We start from the raw sequence: 26,745 nt of genomic DNA, 5'->3' as shown, positions 1-26,745 counted from the left end.
CTGCCTCAAATTAGGGAAACCTACATCAGAAGACCTTCAGCCCAATTGCCCAAGAATACCAACATTGCCCGCTAGGGGGCACCATCAGGACTTTAGGAGAAATAATAGCTTCCTGCGTGCACGTGTCTTGTTCTTAAGTTTCTTGAAAATGGCAACGTGACATTGCCGAAATATTGAAGTATATTAAAATTTATTTTAATGTGTATCCTAGTTGATGTTGTTAATTTTCTTAAATTACTTAGAAAAAGATGTTAGATCCTGCCTGATGTCATTAATGTATAGATTGAACTATAATGGCCCAAAGACTGAATCCTGAAGTACACCACTGGTCATCTTAAATCTGGTGGATTCACACCCACTGTACATCACTTTTTGATATCTGTCTGTCAATCATCCCCTGATTCAAGTCAAGAGTTTATATTTCAATCCCATATTCTCCAGTTTATGCAACAGCCTTTCATGTGGTATCCTATTAAATGCCTTAGAAAAATCCAACATTATCATAGTATCCATTCCCTTTATCCAACTTGGCTGTAACATTGTCATAAAATATAAGCAAACTGCTAAAACATGACTTAATTTAGTAAACCCATTCTGCTCCTTACAGGGTATAGCTCATTTGTCTATCTACCCATTTCTGTATGCGAGTTCTTACCAACTTCTCTAAAACCTTTACTACTAAACCAGAGATACTGATGGGTCAGCAGTTAGACACATCAGTTTTTGCACCACCCTTGTGCAATGGAACTCACATACATTCCTTCCATTCCTGAGCTGAGACTCAAGTTATACAGTGAAGAGACTAGCCAATTAAGCTGAACATTCCTTTAGCAAATGGACTGATATTCCATCTATCCCTATAGACAAATTCTTATCCAGGTTATGCAACAGCTCTTCAACCTTATTTCATCAACCTCTAACTCCATCTAAAGTAGCAGTAGCACCTGTGCACCATGTTACATACACCTGGTTGATATATCTTAGCAAATTGAGCACTCATTAACTGAACAATCTCATAAGCTTCTGACACTTGAGTACTATCTGCATTCAATAAGGTTATTCTTTCACATGTTCATTCTTTTTTTGCTTGTGGCATAACGATAAAATTCTTTTGGATTGCCTTTAGCTTGCATGGCCAATTTCTTTTTATACTTCGATTTAGCTTTCTGCACAATACTTGTTACTTTCTGGCCTGAACCTTTATATATTTCATAACTGCTCTCACTCTTATTCTCAAATATTCTTTTCACATCATCTTTTTGTGGATCTCTTGCTTAATAAGGCTGCACATAAATGAGGTGGTATTCAGATACCACTTCATTTAAGCACTTTTTCAAAGATCCCTATGCGTTGCTGACATTTTTCCCATTCAGTAACTGATCATGGAATCAAAGATAGTATTCTCCTAAGTTGATTATAATTTCCAGCTTTGTAGTTCAGCATGTAACCTGTTTTAATCGGTCAAACAGGATGTCCATTTGAGATGAGAAAGAAGGAATGTCAGATTATTATTTCTGCAAATCAAATGTATGTACATTTATTACTATGAGTGAGCTGAGGATTAGTTTGTATCACCAAATGAAAATCAGCTAAAGTAGAAACACAATGTGATAAGGAGACAAAGTAACCAATTAGTTACACAATTCAATAAATGCAATAGTTTGGAATACAGCGATATTATATTCTTTCTTTTAAATTATATTTAAGATCATCTATTTATGAACATTGTTCCTGTAAATACATTAGTGTTCCAAACTAAAGTGATTTAGGACACTGGATACTAAAGTAAAATTATAGATTTGCTTCATGCAGTATGTATACATTCACATTAGGACAGTGTGTGTGTATGTGTATGAATTCACACTACAGTATATCACTAGGCTGCAGTAGCCTACTAGCAAAACTACAAACAGTAGAAACATAATGGTATATATATTAGCAATTAGTTATTAACCACTTTGACATCTGCGCTAGTCAATATTTTGCAAAATTTGTTTTGTATCTTCTAATATAATACATCAGATGCAGTAAATGAAATGTAGAAATATCTAAGCTCACAAACTGTGTTTCATATTTCTGGCTTCAGTATACGTAGGTTGATTATTATCTGTAACATGTTTTTGCATCATTCTGAATTGTTCTGCCTAATTTTGGAAGTTTGTTAATAATAATAATTTAAAATCATAACTCAACACAACAAAATCTTTAAGAAGGCATTACTGATCATCCTATCCCCTGCTAAAAATGAGAGAATACATTAGTTTAATGGCATAACAGTCTAACCTGTTTTTTTTTTTTAAAAAAAAAAATGTTTTAATTGTTCTTAGCTGATGAAACAAGCAGTATAAGAACAGAATAACAGAATGCAAACTATGTTTCTTGAACAAATAAGCTACAAGTTTAAATTCTACTGCAGGCACAGATGTATATGAATATCTTAAGTGGAAGATAACAGACACCTGAAGTTATTTGAAAGGTTTCGTGTTCAGTCTCTCACACTTGATTTAAAAACACCTTTATACCACATTATAAAATATGAAACCAGAAGGGCAATAAGAAGATATACTCTATATATATTCTAATTATGTGCAGTTGCTTTCAATGAACTGTAATCACAGTTGATTTGCTAATATGCATATTCCATGTATCCAATTAGCAAATTTCCTATTGTACAAAAAAAAAGAAAAAAAAAAAAAAAGAAAAGAAAAGTGAACTTTTTCAAGCATATATATCCTAGATGAATAAAACTTAATGTAAAGAAATATATATATATATATATATATATATATATATATATATATATATGTGTGTGTGTTAAAGATACCAAGCTATTTTAAACCTGGTTTTACTCCATTTCCCAAGTAAGTCAAGTTTGCGCCTGCAAGAATTGCAAGTCTAGCTGACCCCACACGTAGTGCAAGTCAAGGCAACTCGTGGTAAAGGTGGATAAGCTCTGATCACTATTCTTAAAATTTACCCTTAATGCAAAACACATCTCCTGGAGCAGATGTATGATGCTATGTATTAAAGGCAAGGGTCTACTACCCAGACTGGTTTCGACCTTTATTGAGGTCTCATCAGTGGGAGCCAGGCTAGAAATACCAAGATTTTAGTAATACAGAGCTTATAAGTATTTTACCAGAACAAGTTACCATAAGGTGTTTTAACCTTATTAAATAAAAATCTCAGGATGAGAGATAGACCTAGACTTGAAATACTTGAAGGCGCAAACTTGACTTACTTGGGAAATGGAGTAAAACCAGATTTAAAATAGCTTGGTATCTTTAGCATTTATTATACCCAAGGTAAAATACTTTCTACATATATATATATATATATATATATATATATATATATATATAAATAATTAAATGTGCATAGAGATTTAACATTATATAATAAAAATACCTGAATACCACCCCTGTCTTCATTTCCTGCCATACCATCGACTTCATCCATGATGATAGCACGTCGTCGTGATATTCCATTCTTAAAATCACCTATACAGATAAATTGGGTGCCATATATATATGTGTGAAATATGAAAATGTATAAACAATGGAATCTCAAGTGATAACAGAGGGTAGCAATAAATATGAAATAAGAAATCAAATACTAATATTACTGCCCCCTAATACTATTAATGGGTGGTAGATGGCATATTTTGTAAATGGTGGAGACAGTGTTTTTCTTGAACTGTGTTCCGCAGAACCCCAGCATTCTCTAAAACTTGTAGAGACTCTCCAGAGCCTGCAGGCATTTATAATTTGAATTAGATGCAATTTCTGGAAATTGACCTACAGTGAATTGAGAAAATACTATCTGGCAAAACTGTGTGTGGGGGCAGTTTATAGTTCATTAGGAGCATGACTTATCAGTTATTACAGTACAATGAAGGTATAAATTTAATTACAAATATGAGTAAATAGTGTAAGTTAGATTTCTAACTAGAAATTAGTGGAACTACTACTGGCACTGCCAGAGTGTTCAACTGCAGTACTTGCATTGGTACTTAGATTACTCACTGATAATGCATACACCACCTAGGATTGATTTACACATGGAAGTATCCACTTCTCAAAAGGTATGTTAATGTCACATCTTCGCTAACAGTAGGAAAGAAATGCAAATTTAATCCATTCTACATAGTGGGATTTATGTATAAAGATTGTCCACCATGTATTATTTGTTAGGGGTTTTGTTTAATAGTGCTACGGTTCTATCAAAACATAAAGGGCATTTGGAAACAAAGTAACAACAACATCAGAATATATCAACTGATTTTTTTAAAAGAAAAGAGCACAACTTAAAATCTCAGAAAATAATGAAAATGAGTTAGCTCTTAAAGCATCATTTTCAATATCACTTTGCACTGCAAAATCAGAAAAGCTTTCATTGTAGGAAGTTACTTGATTATGTCATGCATATTGGATACATGCTGTACCATGTTAGGAGATAAATTTGCTAGGAAAATAAAAATACATCTTTCTAGTGATGCTGCATCAAATCATATAAATATTATGAGCAAATATATTCATCAACAACTAAAAAATGTAATATGTCAAAGATTTATGTTCTTCAGTTAAGTGAGCTGACATTGACAGACATTGGATAAGGTCTTACTTATCTATTCAAAAGAAAGATTCCGGTATTGTGACCACATGTTTATTAAGATAAATAAAAATAAACAAACCCGACAAGTTTCGTCTGTCATTTGACTTACATCTTCAGCAGTTAAAGGTAACTAAAAGTTTAAAACACAAGAAATGAGAAATTACTCAAAATACAGCAATCGCTCGATTAGTGTGCCTAATGCGTTCTTTAAAACAGGCGCATTAATCGAAAATGCACTAATCGAATATAATAACCTATGGGAAAATGTATCATTCGTTCCTCAGATTTCTTTTTTGACCCTTTATTTTTTTTTTTATGAAAGAATTAGGGTATGTCTCAGGGAGAGCCTAGTTAAAGGAAAACCATGAAGCAACATGGACCAGTTTTATGTTGCTTTATGCTCTTATTATAATGATACAGTATACGGATGGTATTCTAATAAAGAATATGTAAAAATGCTTTTGAGACTTTTCCTTTTTAAAGAAAATACACGCTAAATTTAAATATAAAATCTCTCTCTCTCTCCCTCCCTCCATCTTTATTTTTTAAGAAACTTCCTACTCAATAAACAAAATATAATTAACAAGTAAACACAATTATCCATTACATCTTAGACTATTTTAATTCATTCCAAAAGAAAAATCACAGTAATATAGATGTCATGATAAGCAGTATCACATTAAGCAGACAACCACTATGCCAACTTTCCTCCAGAAAGGAGTTTCATTGCAAATGTTACTTGTTCTAGAGATTCTGGTTTGGCTTCCAAGGAGATTAGTAAAAATTGAACTGGAATCTTTGAAGATCAGTGTGCTATCCAGAATATAAATAGGAGTGCAACAAAATTTAGCAAGAAAAAAAACACTAGTTCATTTTGGAAATGGAATCTACAAAATAATACAGAGTGCACATGGTGATTTCAAGCTAAGAGGTGTTTTAGACAAGCACGATGAAATTGTGCTATCTGTGTATAAATAGCAAATACTGCTGATATTGTTATGATGCAAATATGAAATAGTTTTGGCAGGTATGTTATTTGAAGAATAACAAGCATGGAATGGGAAAAGATAAGAAAAAGTTAATAGAAGATCTGAAAAGAAAGAGTGAGAGAGAAGAGAATGTAACTTTCTTGCAGTGGTATGAGAAGATGGGCTATGAATTGCAAATACCAATTATATATTTGGTTTAATCCTTTATCCAAGTGTAAGCAAATGAAGTTTGCACCTGAAGTATTTTCAGGACTGGGGCAACTCGTGGTAGAGGTCGTGGTATAAGTTCTGATCACTTGCCTTAGTACTGCATAATGCAAAGCACATCTCCTTGCGGACATGTGTAATGCTATGCATTAAGGGAAGTGTCACTACCCAGACCGGTTTCGACCTTTATTGAGGTCTTGTCAGTGAGAGCCAGACTCAGAGGTGATGATACTAAGGTGGAAGTAATACAGAAGTCATATCACCATATACCAGTTGCCAAAAGATGTCAACACCTTATTATTAAAATTCTCTGGATTAGAGATAGTTAATGGAATTTTTTTTCACTTAGCTATGCTACCAATTATATATTTGGTTTAATCCTTTATCCAAGTGTAAGCAAATGAAGTTTGTGCCTGAAGTATTTTCAGGACTGGGGCAACTCGTGGTAAAGTCTTCTTGAAAGTTACAACATCTGATTTACTCCTCATAGTTCATCCCAACGATATGCTGTTCATAGACAAATGAAGTGAATTTGATGAATGAAAGGACTTGTATATAATGGATAGATTGGACTTTAGCTTCAGGAGTTAAGTGTCTTGAGAAAATTTCTGTGGGCTGGAAGTGAAAATCAAATTTTTTAATCTGAATGCGATGGTCAATATAAAATGAAAGAGTAGTAAGGCATCCAAGGGAATAATGTAATGCATGTATTTAAATGCCAGAAACATCCAGAATAAGAACAAGGTGTTTTTTTGGCATTCATTAGTTTGACTTGGCCAAAAATTCTTAGTATCAGAAAGACATAGTCAATGGAATATGATAAAGGGATAGAACATAACATGTATTGTATTGTCAGGGAGGATAGCGAGAGAGAGAGAGAAGGAGGGTATAGCTGATAACAGCAGAAAATCTTCAACTAACAATGAAAGTTCAACATGAATACACACAATTGAGGAAGTGCATTTCAGGCTATTTGGAGTAAGATCGAGATCAATAGAACAAAATATATATTGAATTGCTGATAGAGGCCAGAATGTGCAAAGGAAGATGTTTATTATGAGGATCTTCAACTATGGGACAAAGATTGGAAGGAAATGGGATTTATACAGCTACAAAGAGATAATTAATTAAAACAGCATGTGAAGGGAAGAACTTGGGGGGGGGAGTGTATGAGAGTGATGGATCTAGTGCAAGCATCAGAACATATGTCAATAATGAAGGTAGCCGCTATGCCTTAAACTACAGTGAGTGATAACGTAATCTTGACCTGGGGTACCACTCTGACGAATGTAGTATTTTCAGTTAAGTGGTGTGCGTGCACGTACACATATTAATGGAGAGAATATAAAGAGAAAGATAATCAAGAGATTCATACATAGAACAAATCACAGGCAAGAAGAATGAATAGTATGGTAAAGAAAGCAAAATCAGATTATGAGAGGTAATTAGTTGAGCAGGTGAAAAGAAATCCCGACAAGTTCTTTTGCTATATGGGAAACTAAAAGGAAGAATGATAAAGTTATAGAGAATAACTAATGAATGCTGATGGCAGAAAGGTGACAGAAGCAGAATAAATAACCTGATATACTGATGTGACAGAACCAATGCCAGGATAGAGGCAGATGAACTAGATGTGTTTAGGATATTAAGAAATCTTAACATAAACAGCCATTGGGGAGCATGACGTTGTGAAGGGATATCTTGGTTAGGCAATTTATTCACTTTTCAAAATAAAGCGACAATTCAGGTGGATAAAGAAAATGGCTTCACTTTGCAAAAAAGCAAAGAGAATACATCATCATCATCGTCTAATTTCTGACATGTACCCTCCAGGGGGTGTACAGGACATCACAGTACGACATGAAAAATTTACATCATTACAAACTTCCTATCTACAATTTTCCCTCAAATCAGTCTGTTATGTGTCAAGACTCCAACATTATCAGATCTTATATTTCTATTGTCTAAGGCACTTTGTACCGTATCAATCCACCTATATCTTGGTTTTCCTCTGGGTCATTTTCCGGCCAACCTGGCAGAGAACACCTGTTCTGCTAATCTTATTTCGCCCATTCTATTCAAGTGACCATACCACCTGAGATTAGCTCTGCTAACACATTCCTGTATGCTGACAATGTCAAGATCTTTCCTAATATCCTCGTTTTTAATACGATATTGCCATTGATGCCATCTGTTCATGCATCTAATCTTTCTCAGGACTCTCATATCCGTGGTCTCTAGTCTTTGATCAAGTGTTTTACTTCTGACACAGTTCTCAGATCCATAAGTTAAAACTGGTTTGAACACTGTCTTGTATACAGCTAATTTAGTGTTCTGACTAATTTCTCTTATTCCATATGAATTTATTCAATTGACTTCCTACCCTACCAGCTTTGTTGATTCTGTTGTCTATTTCCATATTTAATTTACAATCTTCACTAAAAATCATGCCTAAGTAGCTGAAATGTTTTACTTGTTCCACAGGTTCCCCATTCAAAACACAGTTGACATTTTCAACGATTCTATCTATTTTCATTGTCTTTGTCTTTTTAATGCTGACCTTCATACCATATCTATTACAACAGTTATTCAATTTAGTCAGAGAATCTTGCAGACTTGTAGCAGATTTATTTAGAAGTATAACATCATCCGCATAAAGCAAAGAGCTGACATTAACATCTCCAATTCTGATATCATGTTTAATACAACTTTCCTTCCTAATGTGATCCATATAGATAATGAATAACAGAGGGGATAATGTACATTCTTGTCTCACACCAGATTTAACATTAAACCATCTTCCTGTACTTCCTTCAATTCTAACTGTTGACTTGCAACTCAAATAAAGACAAAGTATTGTTTGATATAATGTCCCATTGACACCATATAATTGTAGCTTATTGAATAGCTTCTCTCTTGGCACCTTGTCACATGCCTTTTCCAGATCGACAAAGCTTAAATACAGATCTTTGTTATATTCCCATGCTTTCTCAACTAATTGTCGTAAAGTGAAGATCTGATCCTGACAGCCTCTATTTGGCCTGAATCCAGCTTGTTCTTCACCAAGCTTTTCTTCCACAGTTCTTCTCAACCGTTTCTCAAGTATACTGGCATCTTGCCTGGAACACTCAGTAGGGATATACCTCTGTAATTCTCACATTCGGTTTTATTTCCCTTTTTATATATGAGTACTATTAGAGCTCTACACCAATCATCAGAAATTCGTCCCTCTGTCCAGGCCTTCTGAACTATGCAGTGCAGCCACTGTAAGACTTTTATACCACCATACTTCAGCATTTCTGATCGAATATCATCTACTCCTGCGCCTTTCCACATTTCATGTCTTTGATGGCTTTTTCTACTTCAAGTATGGATATGTATTCCTGACTGCAAGCCTGGTCAGTGTTTTTTACCACTGAGCTGTCATCACTGCTTGTTTCATTTAGCAGTTTTTCAAAGTAATTATTCCATACTTCAAGGATATCCTTTTCTCCCGTTTTCGTCACCTTTATCATCTCTAACTCCTTTTACAGCACTCTTTCCTCCATTCCTAAGCTTCTTCAACAACCTCCAGAATATCTTACCACCTTCTTGATATTTATTTTCTATGTTCTTGCCAAAGTCCTCCCATGACTTTTCATGGGAGGACTTTGGCAAGTGTGTAAAACTAGTTTAGCTAGTTTTACACACTGTTTAGCTTTCTTACATTTGTCTCTGTATTCTCTAAGAGCACAAGCTGACTTATTTGCCAGGAACATTTGATATGCTTTCTTCTTTTCCTTCATTGCCTCTTTAACTATCTGTGTCCACCATGGAGTTCTAATTTTTCTATCCTTGCAGACAACTTCACCACACGCCTCTCTGGCTGAATCAATCAGGGTTTTCTTCAAGGTTTGCCACTGAATCTCCACGGTTTGGTTCTTGTTCTCAAACTCTTTCATTTTTTTCTCAATAATCTTTGTGTATGTTAGTCAACAGTTCACATCTGAGAGCTGCTGAACTTTTATTCGCTTTAAAACTTTCTTACATATCATTCTTTTCAATATGAAATTCAATTTTATCCTGCTCAAGACTAGATAGTAATCGCTTCCAATTTCAAATCCTCTGTACACTCTGGTGTCCTGCACCAGGGAGAAAACATCACTATCAACAATAACATAGTCAATGAGACTTTTATGGTATTATTCCTTGCCTCTTCTCTCCATGTGAATTTGTGCACAATTTTATGTTGGAACATGGCGTTAGTAATAACCAGTCCATGTCCTGAGCAGAAATCCAACAGGTATTTGCCATTATGATTAGCTTTGCTCTTTTCTCCAAATTTTCCCAAAACTTTTTTGCATGTGTGACAAACATTTCCTAGTCTGCTATTTAGATCCCCAACAAGGACCAACTTTTCCTTTTTCATTGTGTCAGTAGCTTTCTCCAGAGCCTCAAAAAATTCCTCTACTTCTACCTTAGTAGAGTCTTCTGTGGGACCATAGGCACAAATAAGTCTCATTGTCCAGTTCCCCATTCTCATATTTGCCAACATCACTCTACTTGAGACTGCCTGCCATTCAAGAAGATTAGCCTCGTATTTAGTGTTGAATACTATGGCTACTCCTTCTTTTCCTTGATTGTCATTGCCTGAATATAACATTTTGTATTTATTGCTCAGAAAGATCTCACCAGTTTTTGTCTTTTTTGTTTCAGTCACCCCCTATTATGGCGATCTGGTACTTATCTAATTCCTCAGCTAACTCCATTTCTTTGCCATTCAGGCTTCTTATGTTGATAGTACCGATCTTCAACTCTGATGATATTGAGTTGGGATGTGGTTTAGGGTTTGTTCCAGTAGCTGACTTTTCGCTGTTTGCCCTGGTTCCCTGGCAAAAACAACAGGGGCCTTGTTTAACCAGGCGACGCTCCAGCCGGCATGAAATTTTGTCATGTTGTACCATCATTTTGTATTTTGGTTTAAGCCAATAAGTATACAATTTGGTCGGCTAAATCCCAAATTGCCAGCCCATCCTCGTTCGTTCAGTATCCAGGTAGATACCCAACAGGGTGCACCACAAGAAGGTGAGGTGTGAGATTGAGATTGAGAATAAATGGAAATCTATTACATAAATTGAGCAAAATGGGAATGGATGATACATAGCTGGGGACATGCATAAGAGGATAGCTGACAGATATGTGAGAGTAGTATTAGATAGGGAGGAATCTAGAAGAATGCAAGTGGCAGAGATCTGTACTGGAACCAGTACCATTTAAATTGTATATTAATGAGTCAGAATGATTTGAGTGAGAATATCCAGTTGTCTGTTGATGTTGCTTGAAATGGGGAAGGCAACAGTTAACAAAGATGACAGAGATACTATAAGATGACTTAAATAGAATGACAATGTGGACAAATGACAATGTTTATCATTTTAATGTGAAGTATCAAGTTATGGGTTGAAAAGGGATTACAAGAAGTGTATTATACATTGATGGTACTGGACTGCAAGAAATTGCTGATGCTACAGAATTTTGGTGTTGAAGTTCAGGTGGCTTACTGCACAAAAAAGTAGTGTGCAAAATAGCTCAAAGGATGACTTGGAAAGATGCCAATAAGTAGGCATAAGGAAGGTATTATTATCCCTCTTCAAAAGGTTTTGATACAACCATCTGAAATACTGTGCACAGGGAGATGGTTTGCTGGATTTCTTGGGAATGAAGGAATGGTTAAAAGGATTCAGAGATAGAGTGATCAAAATAGTGACAGATTAGTGGGGGAGTGCTCCCTGAGGAAGGCTTCTGGGATACACATACAGTTTAGTTGATAAGCAGAAAGGGGAGAGGTATATGATAGAAGCATATAAATTACTAAAAGGAGTTTTATAGGTTTGATGCAGAAATTTTTCAATATGCAGCAAGAAAGGAAAGAATATAAGTGGGGGGGGGGGGGGAGATGGTCATGAGGAGTAGGTTTCTTTTTTTTTTGCTTGGAGAGTGGTAAAATGAGTGGAATGAGTTCTCAGAAGCAATCATGAGATGTGATGAGGCTTTGGACATGGAGATATCAGTTTAAATAATAATAATCGAACTAATGGCCTTTCAATGAGATTTCTGACTGTGTTGTAAGATAACACTTATGTTGCTCTCATTTCTTCCAACATTTTGTTTCAAATAAAGTTGCCTTTGAGGATTTTTTCCCCCACACTAGCCCTGCTGCCAATGTTTTCCATGTAGGTTCCTGTTAAACACATTTTAAAAACAACAATTTCACTAAAATTTGTGTGCTAATATTGGAGAAAACACTAGGTGCAGTACGTATGTGATGTAAAAAATATGTTAACAGGACAGAAATTTAGAAATCAGCTCATATTCCTCACTGTATGTGAAAAATACTGTCTTTTGAAATCTGACCAGTTTATCATCTAATAAAACATTTTTGTTACAACCTAATTCTGTGAACACTTACTATTTATGGATGACAAACAAAACCAATTACATGGCTGCCCGAATATTGTGTTATTTGTATATTTTGTTCAATGAAGATTTTACATAGTTATAGCGACAATACTATGGATAAAATGTTGACAAAATGGGAGCCTGATGATAGTATATCAAGAGATGTAATGAAAGTTTTATATATATTTTTTGATGATGATGAAGAGCAAGTTACGAAATTTCTCATTCCCTTTTCCACTGAGCATTAGAATCAATGCACCAATAAAGTAATTAATCCTATCAGCATAGTGTGTATCAACTACATGTGTGTTCTTCTGGCTGTTAGCCTTTTTGCAGGATGAAAAAGCTGGGTTTCTGAGAGGGGAAACCCTGCCACTTTGTATGAGACTTGCTAACCCCACCTTCAGTTGAAAATTCCTAATAAAGGATCTTTGTGTCATTGATAAGATTTGAACCCAGGTCTTTCCAACCAAAGGGCATAATTACAACCCTACTGAGCTATGGAGACGGTCAGGGTATATGCATATTTTAATAGACAAAATTGTTAAAAATACAAAAATTACCATTTATAAATTATATTAAATACAGTTCACAAACCTGCAGAGAAGTTAGCTAAAGTCTGGCTGGTAAGCACCTGAGTTACCATATCATGTAAACTTCTTTTGGACCTTGTATCTGAGGCATTCAGTTCAAAATAATCAAATCCATTTTCCTATAAATGGGGGGAAAGGAATGCATCATGAATAAGCAACAAAAGACTTCTTTATTTTTCTAGATTATAATTTAAAAAAAAAAGATATAAAAATAAAACTGTGCATATAAAATGTTCTTGGATCATATTGTTTTTCAAATATCACACACTCATGATTATAAAGCACTTTCAAACTTCTGATACTAAATTACAATAAATTTTTAAATAAATGTAACAGAGGCTTAAATGTTGACTGATATTTTGTTGGTTTAATGGAGAAACACACATGCATTCTCTCTCTCTCTCTCTCTCTCTCTTAATACTCAAGAGCACAAGAGGAGACCACAAAGAGATAGAACAAAAACAAAAATTACAGAGCTTAACCACCTTTTAGAATATGCTCTGAGTGCTGTCCTTGACGATTAGATTGGAATTATGCTGCTCTTCTGCAGGATAAGGACATCTTACATCTTTGGAAGTTTGATGTTAGGGAAATTAGCTATTGCTGCTGATGTATTCAAGAAAAAAAGTGTTCATAGTAACACTTTTTTTCCTGCAGTGGATGCTAGCAATTTTTTTTTTTAGCACTATTTTATGAGTGGTGTCTAAAGTGAGTTCTACAAAGGCTGACTGGCTATGCTGGAAGTATGATTAATGAAGTTAAGCAGGTTAGTAAACACAAGATCAAGAAGAAGGAAACCATGACTATGTATCAAAACCTGAGGTTGAAAAGCTATCAAAAACCTTAAATGTGGAAAGTTGGAGCAAGTGATATCAATCAAGAAATGCTCAAATATGTAGTCACTGTGTAATCAGATGGCATGATCTTTAGGTTAAATTCTAGATGGTTGGAGTAGATCTCCCATACTAACCATCTCTATAAAAGGAAATAAATTGAATGCGAGAATTACAGAAGAATTTCCCTATTAGTGCTGTAGTTAAGATTTATGCAAGCATATTTGAGAAGTGGCTAAGAAAAAACTGTGACCAAATAGTTCCTATTCAGCCTGAACTGTATGTGGTTCAGGCTACATAGCGGTGTCAGGATCAGATTTTTTCTTTAAGACAAATTTCTTTAAAAAAAATATACATATGAATATAACAATGATGTATTTAAATTTTGTATGGTGCAATAAGACATAACATAGAGTAATATGAAAAAAGTAATTGGAAAAGGAAGTGGGATGCAGGATACAAGCTGGATGGAGGAACTGGAGAGAGAGAGAGATGGCTGAGTGCTATGTGATAAGAGGGTGCCAATCAATCTAAATGGCAAAATCTACAGGACAGTAGTGAGATCAGCCACGACGTATGCTATGGAAACTGTGGCCCTGAGGAAAAATAACATCAGCAGGATGGAGGTAGCAGAGATGAGAATGCTTAGGTGGATGTGCAATGTGACCAGAAAGGATCGTCTGAGAAATGACTATGTAAGTGGAACGGTGAAAGTTATGAACTTAGGAGTGAAGATACAGGAGGCAAGGTTGAGATGGTTTGGTCATGTGATGAGGAGGGAGGACGAATATGTGGGAAGAAGGGTCATGCAGATGGATGTGCAAGGAAGGAGGAAGCATGGGTGGCCAAAGAAGAGATGGAGGGAGCTGGTAGAAGAGGACTTGAGGATGAAGAACTTGGATGTGGTGACAGCCCAAGACAGGAGGATGTGGAGGAGACTCATCATCAACAGTGACCCCACTTAAGTGGGAGAAGCTGCAGAAGAAGAAGAGAACAATTCATGTGACAGTAGAGCATTGACACAAGGCCAGAATACGTAAATATCAGTGATAATACTGAAAGTGGGGTGGCAGAAGTTCAGGAGAGTTGTAGAAGATGAGGAGGGAGGATGAGCATGTGGGAAAAAAGGTCATGCAGATGGATGTGCAGGGGAGGAGGCCAAAGAAGAGATCGAGGGAGCTGGTAAAGGAGGACCTGAGGATGAAGAACTTAGAGGTGGTTACAGCCCAAGACAGGAGGATGTGGAGGAGACTCATTAAAAACAACGACCCTACCTAAGTGGGATAAGCTGCAGAAGAAGGAGAATATGAAAAAAAGTAGCTGAATAAAGATCATAGGAAGATATTTGGAAAGAATATAGAAGATGAACAACATGTGATAATGTTTTGGAGTCTACTAAGAAAGCTTAAATATTATTTTTATTATCATCATCACAATTCTTAGGCTTCCCGCCCAGCAGCACCCCTCATAGGACTATAGGCTTAAAATAGTCTAATTTCTTCTATTTATTGTGTGTTATTACAATTTTAATATTGTATTCCTGAAAATGTTTGTCTGATATGAGAGAGAGAGAGAGAAACAAAATATTGGAATGATTAATCCTGTTGTTTAATTATTTCTTTATGCTGTATTTATTCCATTAAATTTAATTATAACTGGTGTACCACCTTATTATTGAATTACTCTGGATTTAAGGGATTTAATTATAACTATTTAAACTTTTGTTGATCTTGAAGAAGTGTATGATAAATTACTAAGGGGAAAAGATGGGAAAAAAACTAATCTGAATGGTGTGATTGCAACTCACAGAAATACATATTTACACACACACGTTGAATGTCAGGTTAGAATTGTCAGACATACAAGATGCTTTAATGTTAAATGTGGTATATGGCAGGGTTTTACATTATTTCCATTGTTTATATTCTATGTGGATCACATTACTACTTGATATTCAAATAGGATATTAGGTTTGATTCTTTATCCTCTTAAATAACTCTGCCATGAGTTTTAGCCAAAATTGCTATGAACATCAGTAGTCAAAAAGGAAAATATGAAAATTGACAGGAAAACAGAAAGCATCAGCTGCATTCTCAGTTATTAGTGAAATATAACAAGTGTACAAATCTTCTACGTTTGCTTGTCTGCTGCGTCTGTAAACTGCGTGTTCTTCTGGTGAAAAAGCCATGCCACCTCTGTATGAGACCAGGTAACTTAGCTTCTGTTGAGAACCTAGCGCTTTTCAACCGAAGAGCATTGTTGGTACCACTTGAACTATAGAGTTCTACAGTTTGGATCAAAGAGCTGAGTTAAGGGAAAATGGCATTTCCCCCCTAACTTACTTTTAGTAGCGACTATTTTTACAGACCTGATCTCTGTTTTTTTGGATAATTTCAACCTCTATCGTGTCTTGGCATAAACATATTAAGAGTGTCACCTATTCAGCATCCATGAAATTCAGTTTTCTCTTTCATAACATTATTTTATTTCATAACATAACATTATTTTATCTCTGAACACTTCTTAATCCTATACAAATCAAAATCATTGTGAAAAACATACTTTCCTCACATTTTGAGTAATGTCCCTAAGAGCACCCCCAAATTTCTTGACACATTGCAACTAAGTGGATATTTTTGTGTCATCAGTAATTTTTCCATCCTGCTTTAAATTGTTAATCATCATTCATTTTCTCTATTGTTGTGACTTTACAATCTAAAAATTGGCTTTACTGTGTCGTTAACATATGGCCTAGCTTGGCAGAACACCTACTGGGCTTTGCCAGTCATCTTAACAACATTGATTCATGTAAATGTAATCAGAAAATGAGTCTAAGTGATATCTCACATATGAAGATATTCCATGCAACATCCCAACTACCATTCTTCACAGAAAATATTTACTATAAAAATACTGTGAAACAGGACATAAATCTTCAGCAGTGCAAAAAAGAGAAACCAAGAAACCAAGCACCTCAGTGTTATCTTCTTTCCACAAAACAGTAAAAAAAAGTACAGAATATCTTAAAACAACCTTTAAAAAAAAAAAAAAAAAAAAAAAAAAAAAAAAACAATAATCCTGATAAACAAGAACATTGAGGAATTTGAGTTCGAGGATATTTGGTGAATAACAATGTCGATTTGTAATACTGCAGAAAGATGAGTATTTTTTTCAAATTTTTGCTAATAATTCTGAGTTAATTTATTGTTTTATAAGTGTGCAAGATAAACTGAGTTATTTAGATGTCAGTACAATGTGTATATTTCCTTAAACTACACACAGTATATTGTTGTTATTATACTCATGCATAGCAGAACAATGGTAGCCAAGACATCTTTGTTGGGCAAACTAATTTGCATAATTTTGTCCAATTTAAAATTTGCGAGCTGTATTTGTTGTGAAAGCAGAAAGATTTGTGGAAGGAGAGCAAAATATGTAATAATAGAATAGAGAGTATTGATAGAAGACAGGAAAATATAAATATCGGCGATAATACTGAAATTGCAGTGGCAGAAGTTCAGGAGAACATAGAAGACCTGAATAAAGAAAGAGTGCACTTGTAGTTTGTGGATTGCAAAAGTGGTTGATAGGCAAAAAAAGGGAGGATATGATAGAAACATTTAAGTAACTTAATGGATTTTTAAGTTATTGAATCAGGGGAAATGTTTCAGCACTTGGCTAGAGGGATCAGAACAAGAGGTCATCTCAGGAAATTGGTTAAGAGTGTGGTTAACAAGGACATGAGGACGTTTTTTGCTTGGAGAGTGGTGAAAGAATGGAATCGGTTGCCTGAGTCAGTTGTGAGTGTTTTAATGAGAGTCTGTTAATGGTTTCAAGAAGAGGCACGATAGATATTATGTTGATAGTTTGGGTCTTCCATAATTAGTCTTAGGACTCCGTGGAGGTGCCAATGCAATAATAATAATAATAAAGAAACAGTATTACTACAGTAAGTAATAAATGTGGGAGGCTTTCCTTAAATCAAATGTCAAGTCTCCTTCATTGTCCAATTCACATCTCAAAATTCCATCAGTAACTAGAATCATTTCTTCATGTGAAATGTTCAGGAGTGATATATGTAAAAACATATATTGCTCAGAACATAAAGAAGGATTAGCCCCACATACATCAGAGATAAATCAAGTACTGTGACAGTTTACAAAAATGTTAAGAAACATCTAACACAACAAAGAATTATACTTCATCAGGTCACTGTTTTTGTTTCTTCAGAAACCTAGCACATGTGGATCATGTGCTAAACCTATACACACAATGACATCAGTATGCATCATAATACATCATGAACCATGTATGTGCAACACTGTTAGTTTATTTCAAATGTGCCTTACTACTGATAACATTAGATTGTACATCCAGTTACTGTAATATCAAGTAATTTTCATGACTTAGGTGATGGTGATTTTATATATATTTGTTTTCTAAGGCATTTCTAACTTGAACTGCATGTCCAATAGATCTCCCTCTGGGTTTTTTCCTGGCATCAAACATCAGGTGTTTGATGCCTGAATTTTTTAATATGATTCTGCCATTGATGGCATCTATGTACTGTCCTAATTTCTCTCAGAATAAATAGAATCCTTGACATATTTCCATGATTTCTTAACTATTAAAGTGAAAAATCAGATCATAACAAACCTCTATTTGACCCAAATCCAACTTGTTGTTCTCAGTTTTTCTTCTAATGATTTTACTCAACCTCTTCTTGAGTTTCGTTGTGTGAATCTTATCTGGAACACTCAGTAAGTTCTCTATAATTCTCATATTCAGTTTCATTTCCCTTTATATAAATTAGTGCTATGAGAGCTCTACTGAAGTTACCTTGTGTATTATGCATTGCAACCACTAAACCTTTTATACCTCCATATTTCAGTATTTCTAGTCAAACATCTTCTATTCCAGCTACATTTCCATATTTCAGGTTTTGATAACTTTTTCTTACCTCAATTATTATATACTCCTGACTGCACTCCTCTTGAATGCTTTCTACTATTGTGCTATCATTGTTTATTCCATTTAGCAATATATCGAAGTACTCCAGACATTTAAAATATCTTCAATTTTCATGTCGCCTTAATCATCTGTGATTCCTTTTAGAGTCCTGTTTCCTCCATTTAAGCTTTTTTTGAATAACCTTCCAAACATTTTGCCACTTTCTGTATTTTTTTAATTTTTATTATTTTTTTTAATATAATTCCCATACACACAAGAGGCTGTTGTGAAGTAGTTCCTCAGGAATTACCTCTTGACTACAGATCTCCTTCAAAAGATCCCATATTAATTCAATGCCTTCATCTCTTAATGCTTTCCAGACTTCCACTGGTATTTCATCTGGTCCAACAGCCTTTCCACCCCTCCTTTTGGCCATTGCTCTCACCACTTTCCCTAGTCATTCTTCATTTAGTAGTTCCTCTTTCTCAGACAGCCTTCCTTTTCCTCATTCATCAACTTCTCACAATATTCCTTCCACCAGAAATGAATACATTCTGATTTTCTTATTATAATTCCATCTGCTCCTTTAATCTGCTTTGCTTTGGAGATGTCTTTCATTGCTTTACTCTGATATTTAACCAACCTGTAAACGTTCTTCTGTTCTTCAGTCGTTTCATCATACAAATTTTTATGTGCCTTTGCTTCTTTGCACCACTACTTTTCTTGCTTCTTTTCTCAATAGAGTTCATGATCTTCATCCCTCTGGGAGGCATCACAAATTTTCTTTGCTGCTTTTGAATCTCTGTTTGTACATTTTCTTCCCACCACCAGCTTTCCGTGTTTTCTCTTATCTTACCTGACGTTTCTCCCAGTATCGCCTTGCCACATTTCCTGATTGTGTCTACACTGTGTTGCCACCATTGATGGACATCACTGAAATCTCTTTTTATTTCCTTAAGTACCATCTTTTTAAATCTGTTCTTCACTGTTTCTTCCTTTATTTTAAATCACTTTATCCTGTGCACTCCTTGTGCTCTTGTTGATTTCACTCTTTTGAGATGCAAGTCCATGCAAAGTAGTCGATATTGCAAAGTGACGTGGCCTCCAGGAATTACCCCACAGTTCCTCATTTCCTTGAGACATGTACTTCTGTACATCAAATAGTCAATTTGAGATGTTATGCCTTCACTCATGTACATGATCAGATGCTCTGCCTGATATAACACCCATTTAGTTTATTTTTGTTTAACTAATACTGATGATGATGATCATGATGTAAAAATACTGAAAGCAACCATAGGAAGCACCCAGTTGTTATTTATTAAAAATATCCATATCCACTGTATCCATGTTAATAAGTATAAGAAATCACTAACTGGTGCTTTTACATGCCATTTTAGAGCTTACATCTAGAGGAAAATTTATGCTCACCTTGCATACTAACTGTGCTGTAGTAGTCTTACCAATACCGGGAGGACCTGAGAGTAAAGCAGCTTTATGGGTTGAGCCATCATCTCGAAAACCAAATCTAGCTGCAAATTTATAAACAGAAAAATTACTGTAAGAAAGATTAAGTCACTAATATTTTTGAAATATATTTTTTTCTTCAAAAATTTGCTAACCAAAATACAAATGTAAACTTACAAGGAGGCGGTTTCTTTCCGGTAGAATGTCTTTCATGCCATTTTAGTAACCAGTGCATTAATTTTTTTGCATTACTTTTATCTCCTTGTTGTCCTATTAACTGCTTCATAGTTGTCGGTTTGTATTTATCAACCCACATTTGGAAGCCCAGTGTGTCACAAATTTTAGATGCCTTTACAGATTCACTTTTAACTATCTAAACAGATCAAGTTTAATTATGATAAGTTAAAAAAAAATAAAAGAATAAGTAAGAAATTAAAAAAAAAATTTAATAAATTCAAAATACAGGATGTTCATTTAAGTCCTTTTGTATATTCAAACATGAAAAATTTAGGTTGTATTTAGGATAAAAAGATTTCAGAATGCATTTCAAAGATTATTATTTTATTCTGTATAAATAAAAGTAATTTATATGTTTATTTGTTCTCAGTTTATTTATTTTTTTTAGTTCATTCATGTTACACTAAACTGCTTCAATGGAGGAAGTATTCTTCATGTGTTTTTAAACATAACCCCGGGAATGTTTAGGAAAAAAGCATTCTGTAAAATGATGCATCTGAATAACTCTTTATTCTAGTTATGGCATATGAAACATTGTGTTTGTTAAGATGCAACATAGCCTTTATCTTGGATATGAAGTCAATTTAGGCATTTGATGAAGATATTCAAGTTTTCTTGAGTCACTTAAAAGTCAAAGCTAGATAACTGATAAAGAACTTCACAAAATCTCTAAGAAATGTAGAAAACCAACGTCTTCAAACATAAAAAATACATAAATAGACATGGATAGCAAAAGAGAGGAAGACAAAGAACAAAATACACCATATACTTATAACAAGGAATTGGAGGAAATCACTCTTGGATGTCAGAGTTAAAAGAGGAGCTGAGGCATATTCAGATCACTTTCTCCTAACAGTTAGCATAAAAGTAAAAATATTTAAAAATAAACAAACAATGAAAAATAGGAAAAGATTTAGCACTGAAAAACTCAAAAACAAAGAGATTAGAAATAAATTTACAACAACTCTACTGCATAAACTCAAAAAAAGGGGGGAAGGAAATAACGCAGAGGAAAAATGGATATAGAGGTCCTTAAGGGTAAGCTGTATAACTGACAGGAGACCTCCAAATAGCCTTTAAAGGAATGCAGACAACCAACCAGGGCTTCTGACCAAATGTCCCCTCACCTTCTTGTGGTGAACCCTGTTAGGAATCTACCTAGATACTAAATGAATGAGGATGGGCTGGCAATTTGGGATTTAGTGGACCAAAATATCAAATGATGGTACAATATGACAGAATCTAATGCCGGCTGGGACGGTGCTCAGTTAGACAAGGCCCCTGTTATTTTTGCCAGGGGAACCAGAGCAAAGAACGAAATGTCAGCTCATCATCATCATCATCAACAACCACGGGTCCAATGTCATCTTGATATGATTCTTCCATTGCATTCTATTTTGTGCAAGATGACTCAGTTTGTGTATAGAGTTTCCACACCATTTGACAATGTCATCACCACATTCTCTGTTTGGTCTTCCTTTTTTGTTCTTTCTTTCAATCATCCCAAACAGAAGCATTTTTATTTTCCTCTCATTGTTCATTCTACATATATGGCCAAAGAGAAGTCGCTTCCTTTTGATTATTTTCTGGATCAGGTTTTCTTTTCGTTGTATTCATCTGTAGATTTCCTCATTGTTCACTTGCTGGATCCAGCTTATTCTCAAGATCTTTCTATAGCACTTCCTCTCAAATGCTAATATCCTCCTTTCAGATTCTCTTAGGAGTACCCAGGCCTCACATCCATAGAGCATGCTGTTGAAGATACAGGTTTCTACAATGCGTAGTTTAGTTTGCTTCTTTATAGCTCGGCTCTTCCATATTTTGTTCATGGCTTTTAAAATAGTTGTTGCTCTGGTTATTCTAATTTTTATCTCTTTTTTTTTTGGGGGGGGGGGTCCAAGTCATGCATCATGTGGCATCCAAGATATGTGAAGTGTTCCACATTTTCCAGTTGAAATCTGTCTATCGTAACTCTGTTCAGTAACTCCTGTTGTCCAAATATCATTGTATAGTGTTTGTAATGTCTGTTCCAGCCTTGCTACATCTTTTTCAATCAGGACGATGTCATCTTCAAAGCAGAGGTAGTTTATTCTATGCCATTTATTGAAATGCCTCCACCTTCTTTAATGTTATCTAGTGTTTTTCCCAGGTGTGAGGAAGATGATTGGTGATATTAGGTCCCCTTGTCTTGTGCCTTGACTAGTGGCAAACCAATCTCCAGTTGCACCTGCTATCCTGATTTTTGCTTTTGCATGGCTGCAGATATCTTTCAGTAGGTGGATCAATTTATTGTCCACACCATAGGATTCCAAGACAGCCCATGTTATATTTTAGTCAATATTATCAAATGCTTTTTGGAAGCCCACGAAACAGCAGTATATCTTTTTGTTCTTTCTTCGAGCTTTCTTTGCTATTAGTCTTAGTGCGAGTATTTATTGCACTGTACTTTGATCTTTTTGAAATCAGGCTTGTTCATCAGTAAGATGTGCCTCCATATGAACCTTCAGGCATTCTTTTAGTATTTTCTTCAGCATTTTGCCAAGATAACTCATTAATGCAATAGTTCTGTAGTTCGTACATTCTAAAGCACTGCCTTTCTTATGAAGAACAGAACAACACAACCAAGGCTGATTTTTTCCACTCTTCAGAGGCATACCTGATCTCCATATTTCATTACACAGCTTATGAATTTCTTTTACAACTGATTCTCCACCATATTTCAGCATCTAGCCTATTTATGTTGTCATCTCCAGGACTCTTGTTGTTCGTAAGATGTTCATCATCATCAAATTCCTGCCATGCACCCTCAAGGGGTGTAGAGGATATGATAGTACTACATGAAAAATTTACATCATTATTAACTTCCTATCTACAATTTTCCTCCAAATCATTCTGTTATTTGTCAAGACTTCAACATTATCAGATCTTATATTTCTATCATCTAAGGCACTTTGAACCGTATCAATCCACCTATATCTTTGTCTTCGTCTGGGTGGTTTTCTTGCCAACCTGGCAGAGAACACTTGTTTTGTTAATCTTTCCTCACCATTCTGTTCAAGTCACCATACCACCTGAGATTAGCTCTGCTAATGCATTTCTGGATGCTGACAATGTCAAGTTCTTTTCAAATATCCTCATTTTTAATATGATGTTGTCATTGATGCTATCTGTTCACGCCTCTAATCCTTCTCAGGACTCTCATATCTGCGGTCACTAGTCTTTGGTCAAGTGTTTTACTTCTGACCCACCTCTCATATCTATAAGTTAAAACTGGTTTGAACACTGTCTTGTATACAGCTAATTTAGTGTTCCGAGTAATTTCTCTCTTATTCCATATGAATTTATTCAATTGACTTCCTACCATACCAGTTTTGTTGATTCTGTTGTCTATTTCCATATTTAATTTACCATCTTCGCTGAAAGGTTTTACTTGTTCCACAGGTTCTCCATTCACAACACAGCTGATATTTTCAATGATTCCACCTATTTTCATTATCTTTTTATTGCTGACCTTCATACCATATATATTACAACAGTTATTCAATTTAGTCAGGGAATCTTGCAAACTTGTAGCAGATTTATTTAGAAGTATACCATCGTCTGCATAAATCAAAGACATTAACATCTCCAATTTTGATATCATGTTTAATACCACTTACCTTCATAATGTGATCCATATAGATAATGAATAACAGATGGGATAATATACATCCTTGTCTCAAACCAGATTTAACATTAACCCATCTTCCTGTACTTCCTTCAATTCTAACTGCTGACTTACAACTCAAATAAAGACTAAGTATTACTTGATATAATGCCCCATTGACACCACATAATTGTAGCGTATCGAATAGCTTCTCTCTTGGCACCTTGTCATATGCCTTTTTCAAATCGACAAAGATTAAATACAGATCTTTGTTATATTCCCATGACTTCGTAACTATTTGTTGTAAAGTGAAGATCTGATCCTGACAGCCTCTATTTGGCATTAATCCAGCTTGTTCTTCACCAAGCTTTTCTTCCACAATTCTTCTCAACCGTTTCTCAAGTTTACTTGCATATATCTTACAAGGAATACTCAGTAGGAATATACCTCTGTAATTCTCACATTCAGTTTTATTTCCCTTTTTATATATGGGTACTATGAGAGCTCTACTCCTATCATCGGGAATTCGTCCCTCTGTCCAGGCATTCTGAACTATGCAGTGCAGCCACTGTAAGACTTTTATACCACCATTCTTCAGCATTTCTGGTCGAATATCATCTACTCCTGCTGCCTTTCCACATTTCAAGCCTTTGATTGCTTTTTCTACTTCAAGTATGGATATGTATTCCTGACTGCATGCCTCATTTAGCTGTTTTTCAAAGTAATTACTCCATACTTCAAGGATATCCTTGTCTCCCGTTTTCATGTCACCTTTATCATCTCTAACTCCTTTCACAGCACTCTTTCCTCCATTCCTAAGCTTCTTCAACAACCTCCAGAATATTTTGCCACCTTTTTGATATCAATTTTCTATGTTCTTGCCAAAGTTCTCCCATGACTTTTGTTTAGCTGGTTTTACACAGTGTTTAGATTTCTTACATTTGTCTCTGTATTCTCTAAGAGCACAAGCTGACTTATTTGCCAGGAACTTTTGATATGCTTTCTTCTTTTCCTTCACTGCCTCTTTAACTATCTGTGTCCACCATGGAGTTCTCCTTGCAGACAACTTCACCACATGCCTCTCTAGCTGAATCAATCAGGATTTTCTTCAAGGCTTGCCACTGAATCTCCAAGGTTTGGTTCCTATTCTCAAACTCTTTCATTTTTTCTTCAATAATTTTTGTGTATTTTAGTCTACAGTTCACATCTGAGAGATGCTCAACTTTTATTCGCTTTAATACTTTCTTACATGTTATTCATTTCGATATGAAATTCAATTTTATCCTGCTCAAGACTAAACAGTGATCACTTCCAATTTCAAATCCTCTGTACACTCTGGTGTCCTGCAGTAGGGAGAAAATATCACTATCAACAATAACATAGTCAATGAGACTTTTCTTATTCTTTGCCTCTTCTCTCCATGTGAATCTGTGCACATTTTTATGTTGGAACATGGTGTTAGTAATAACCAGTCCATGTCCTGAGCAGAAATCCAACAGGTATTTGCCATTATTATCAGCTTTGCTCTTTTCTCCAAATTTTCTCAAAATATTTTTGTATGCCTGACAATCATTTCCTACTCTGCTATTTAAATCCCCAACAAGGACCAACTTTTCCTTTTTCGTTGTGTTAGTTGCTTTTTCTAAAGCCTCAAAAAATTCCTCTACTTCTACCTTAGTAGAACCTTCTGTCGGACCATAGACACAAATAAGTCTCGTTGTCCAGTTCCCCATTCTCATATTTGCCCACATTACTCTACTTGAGACTGCTTGCCATTCAAGAATATTAGCCCTGTATTTTGTGTTGAATACTATGGCTACACCTTCTTTTCCTTGATTGTCATTGCCTGAATATAACATTTTGTATTTATTGCTCAGAAAGATCTCACCAGTTTTTGTCTTTTTTGTTTCAGTTACCCCTATTATGTCGATCTGGTACTTATCAATTCCTCAGCTAGCTCATTTTTTTGCCATTCAGGCTTCATATGTTGATAGTACCGATATTTAACTCTGGTGATGTTGAGTTGGGGGTGTGTTTTCAGATCTGTTCCAGTAGCTGACTTTTCGCTGTTCGCCCTGGTTCCCTGGTGAAAACAATGGGGGCCTTGTATAACCGGGCAATGTCCGAGCCAGCATGAAATTTTGTGATGTTGTACCATCATTTTTTATTTTGGTTTAACCAATAACAATACCATTTGGTCGGCTAAATCCCAAATTGCCAGCCCATCTTCATTCATTCAGTATCCAGGAGATACCCAGAGGGTGCACCACGAGAAGGTGAGGATTGGACATTAGGTCAGAAGCCGTAGTGGGTTCTCCACATTCCTTTAAAGGCTATGTAGTGGTCTTCTCTAAGTTATGCAGCTTTGACCCTTAAGCAACCCTCTTGAGATGTTTTATAGTTATATTCACCTCCTCTTCCAAGATGACATTTTGAAAGATGTCTGCTGGTGGAGAGATTGCTTTTAGTGCTTTGATTATTTCTGTTATAGTATTATTTAGTTGATTTTTATATAGTTCGCTGCAGTATCTTGTCCATCTGTGTATGATTTTTGTCTTGTCAATCAACAGTTTACCATCTTCATCTTTGATTGCTACTGATCATGTTTGCCACTTCCTATTGACATTTTTTATAAGTTTGTAGACCTCTCTAGTTTTGTGTTCTCCATAGTACTGTTCAATGTCTTTGCACTGGTCTTCCAACCATTTGGCATTATCAGATCTTGCTGCTTTCCATATTTCACTGCATTTTTGACGTCAGCTACTGGAACA

At 35.2% G+C, this 26,745-nt stretch overlaps 1 protein-coding gene across 2 annotated transcripts in view; it reads right to left on the bottom strand.

The window, feature by feature from the left end:
• Positions 1-26,745, bottom strand: part of Gnf1 (germ line transcription factor 1) — a 406,700-nt gene that overhangs the window by 182,018 nt on the left and 197,937 nt on the right. For both annotated transcript variants that reach the window (XM_090411514.1, XM_090411513.1), the window contains 4 exons: positions 20,269-20,464; positions 20,056-20,156; positions 12,846-12,960; positions 3,409-3,500 (listed from right to left, as the gene is read on the bottom strand). In XM_090411514.1, coding sequence (XP_090267640.1) covers positions 3,409-3,500; positions 12,846-12,960; positions 20,056-20,156; positions 20,269-20,464 — 504 coding nt within the window. The remainder of the gene's footprint in view (positions 1-3,408; positions 3,501-12,845; positions 12,961-20,055; positions 20,157-20,268; positions 20,465-26,745) is intronic.

The sequence above is a fragment of the Typopeltis vanoorti genome, chromosome 21, assembly GCF_054136105.1.
Source record: "Typopeltis vanoorti isolate ZY-2024b chromosome 21, IOZ_Tvanoo_1.0, whole genome shotgun sequence".
In the NCBI taxonomy this organism is placed as follows: Eukaryota; Metazoa; Arthropoda; class Arachnida; order Uropygi; family Thelyphonidae; genus Typopeltis; species Typopeltis vanoorti.
This window is presented reverse-complemented; position numbering and strand designations above follow the sequence as displayed.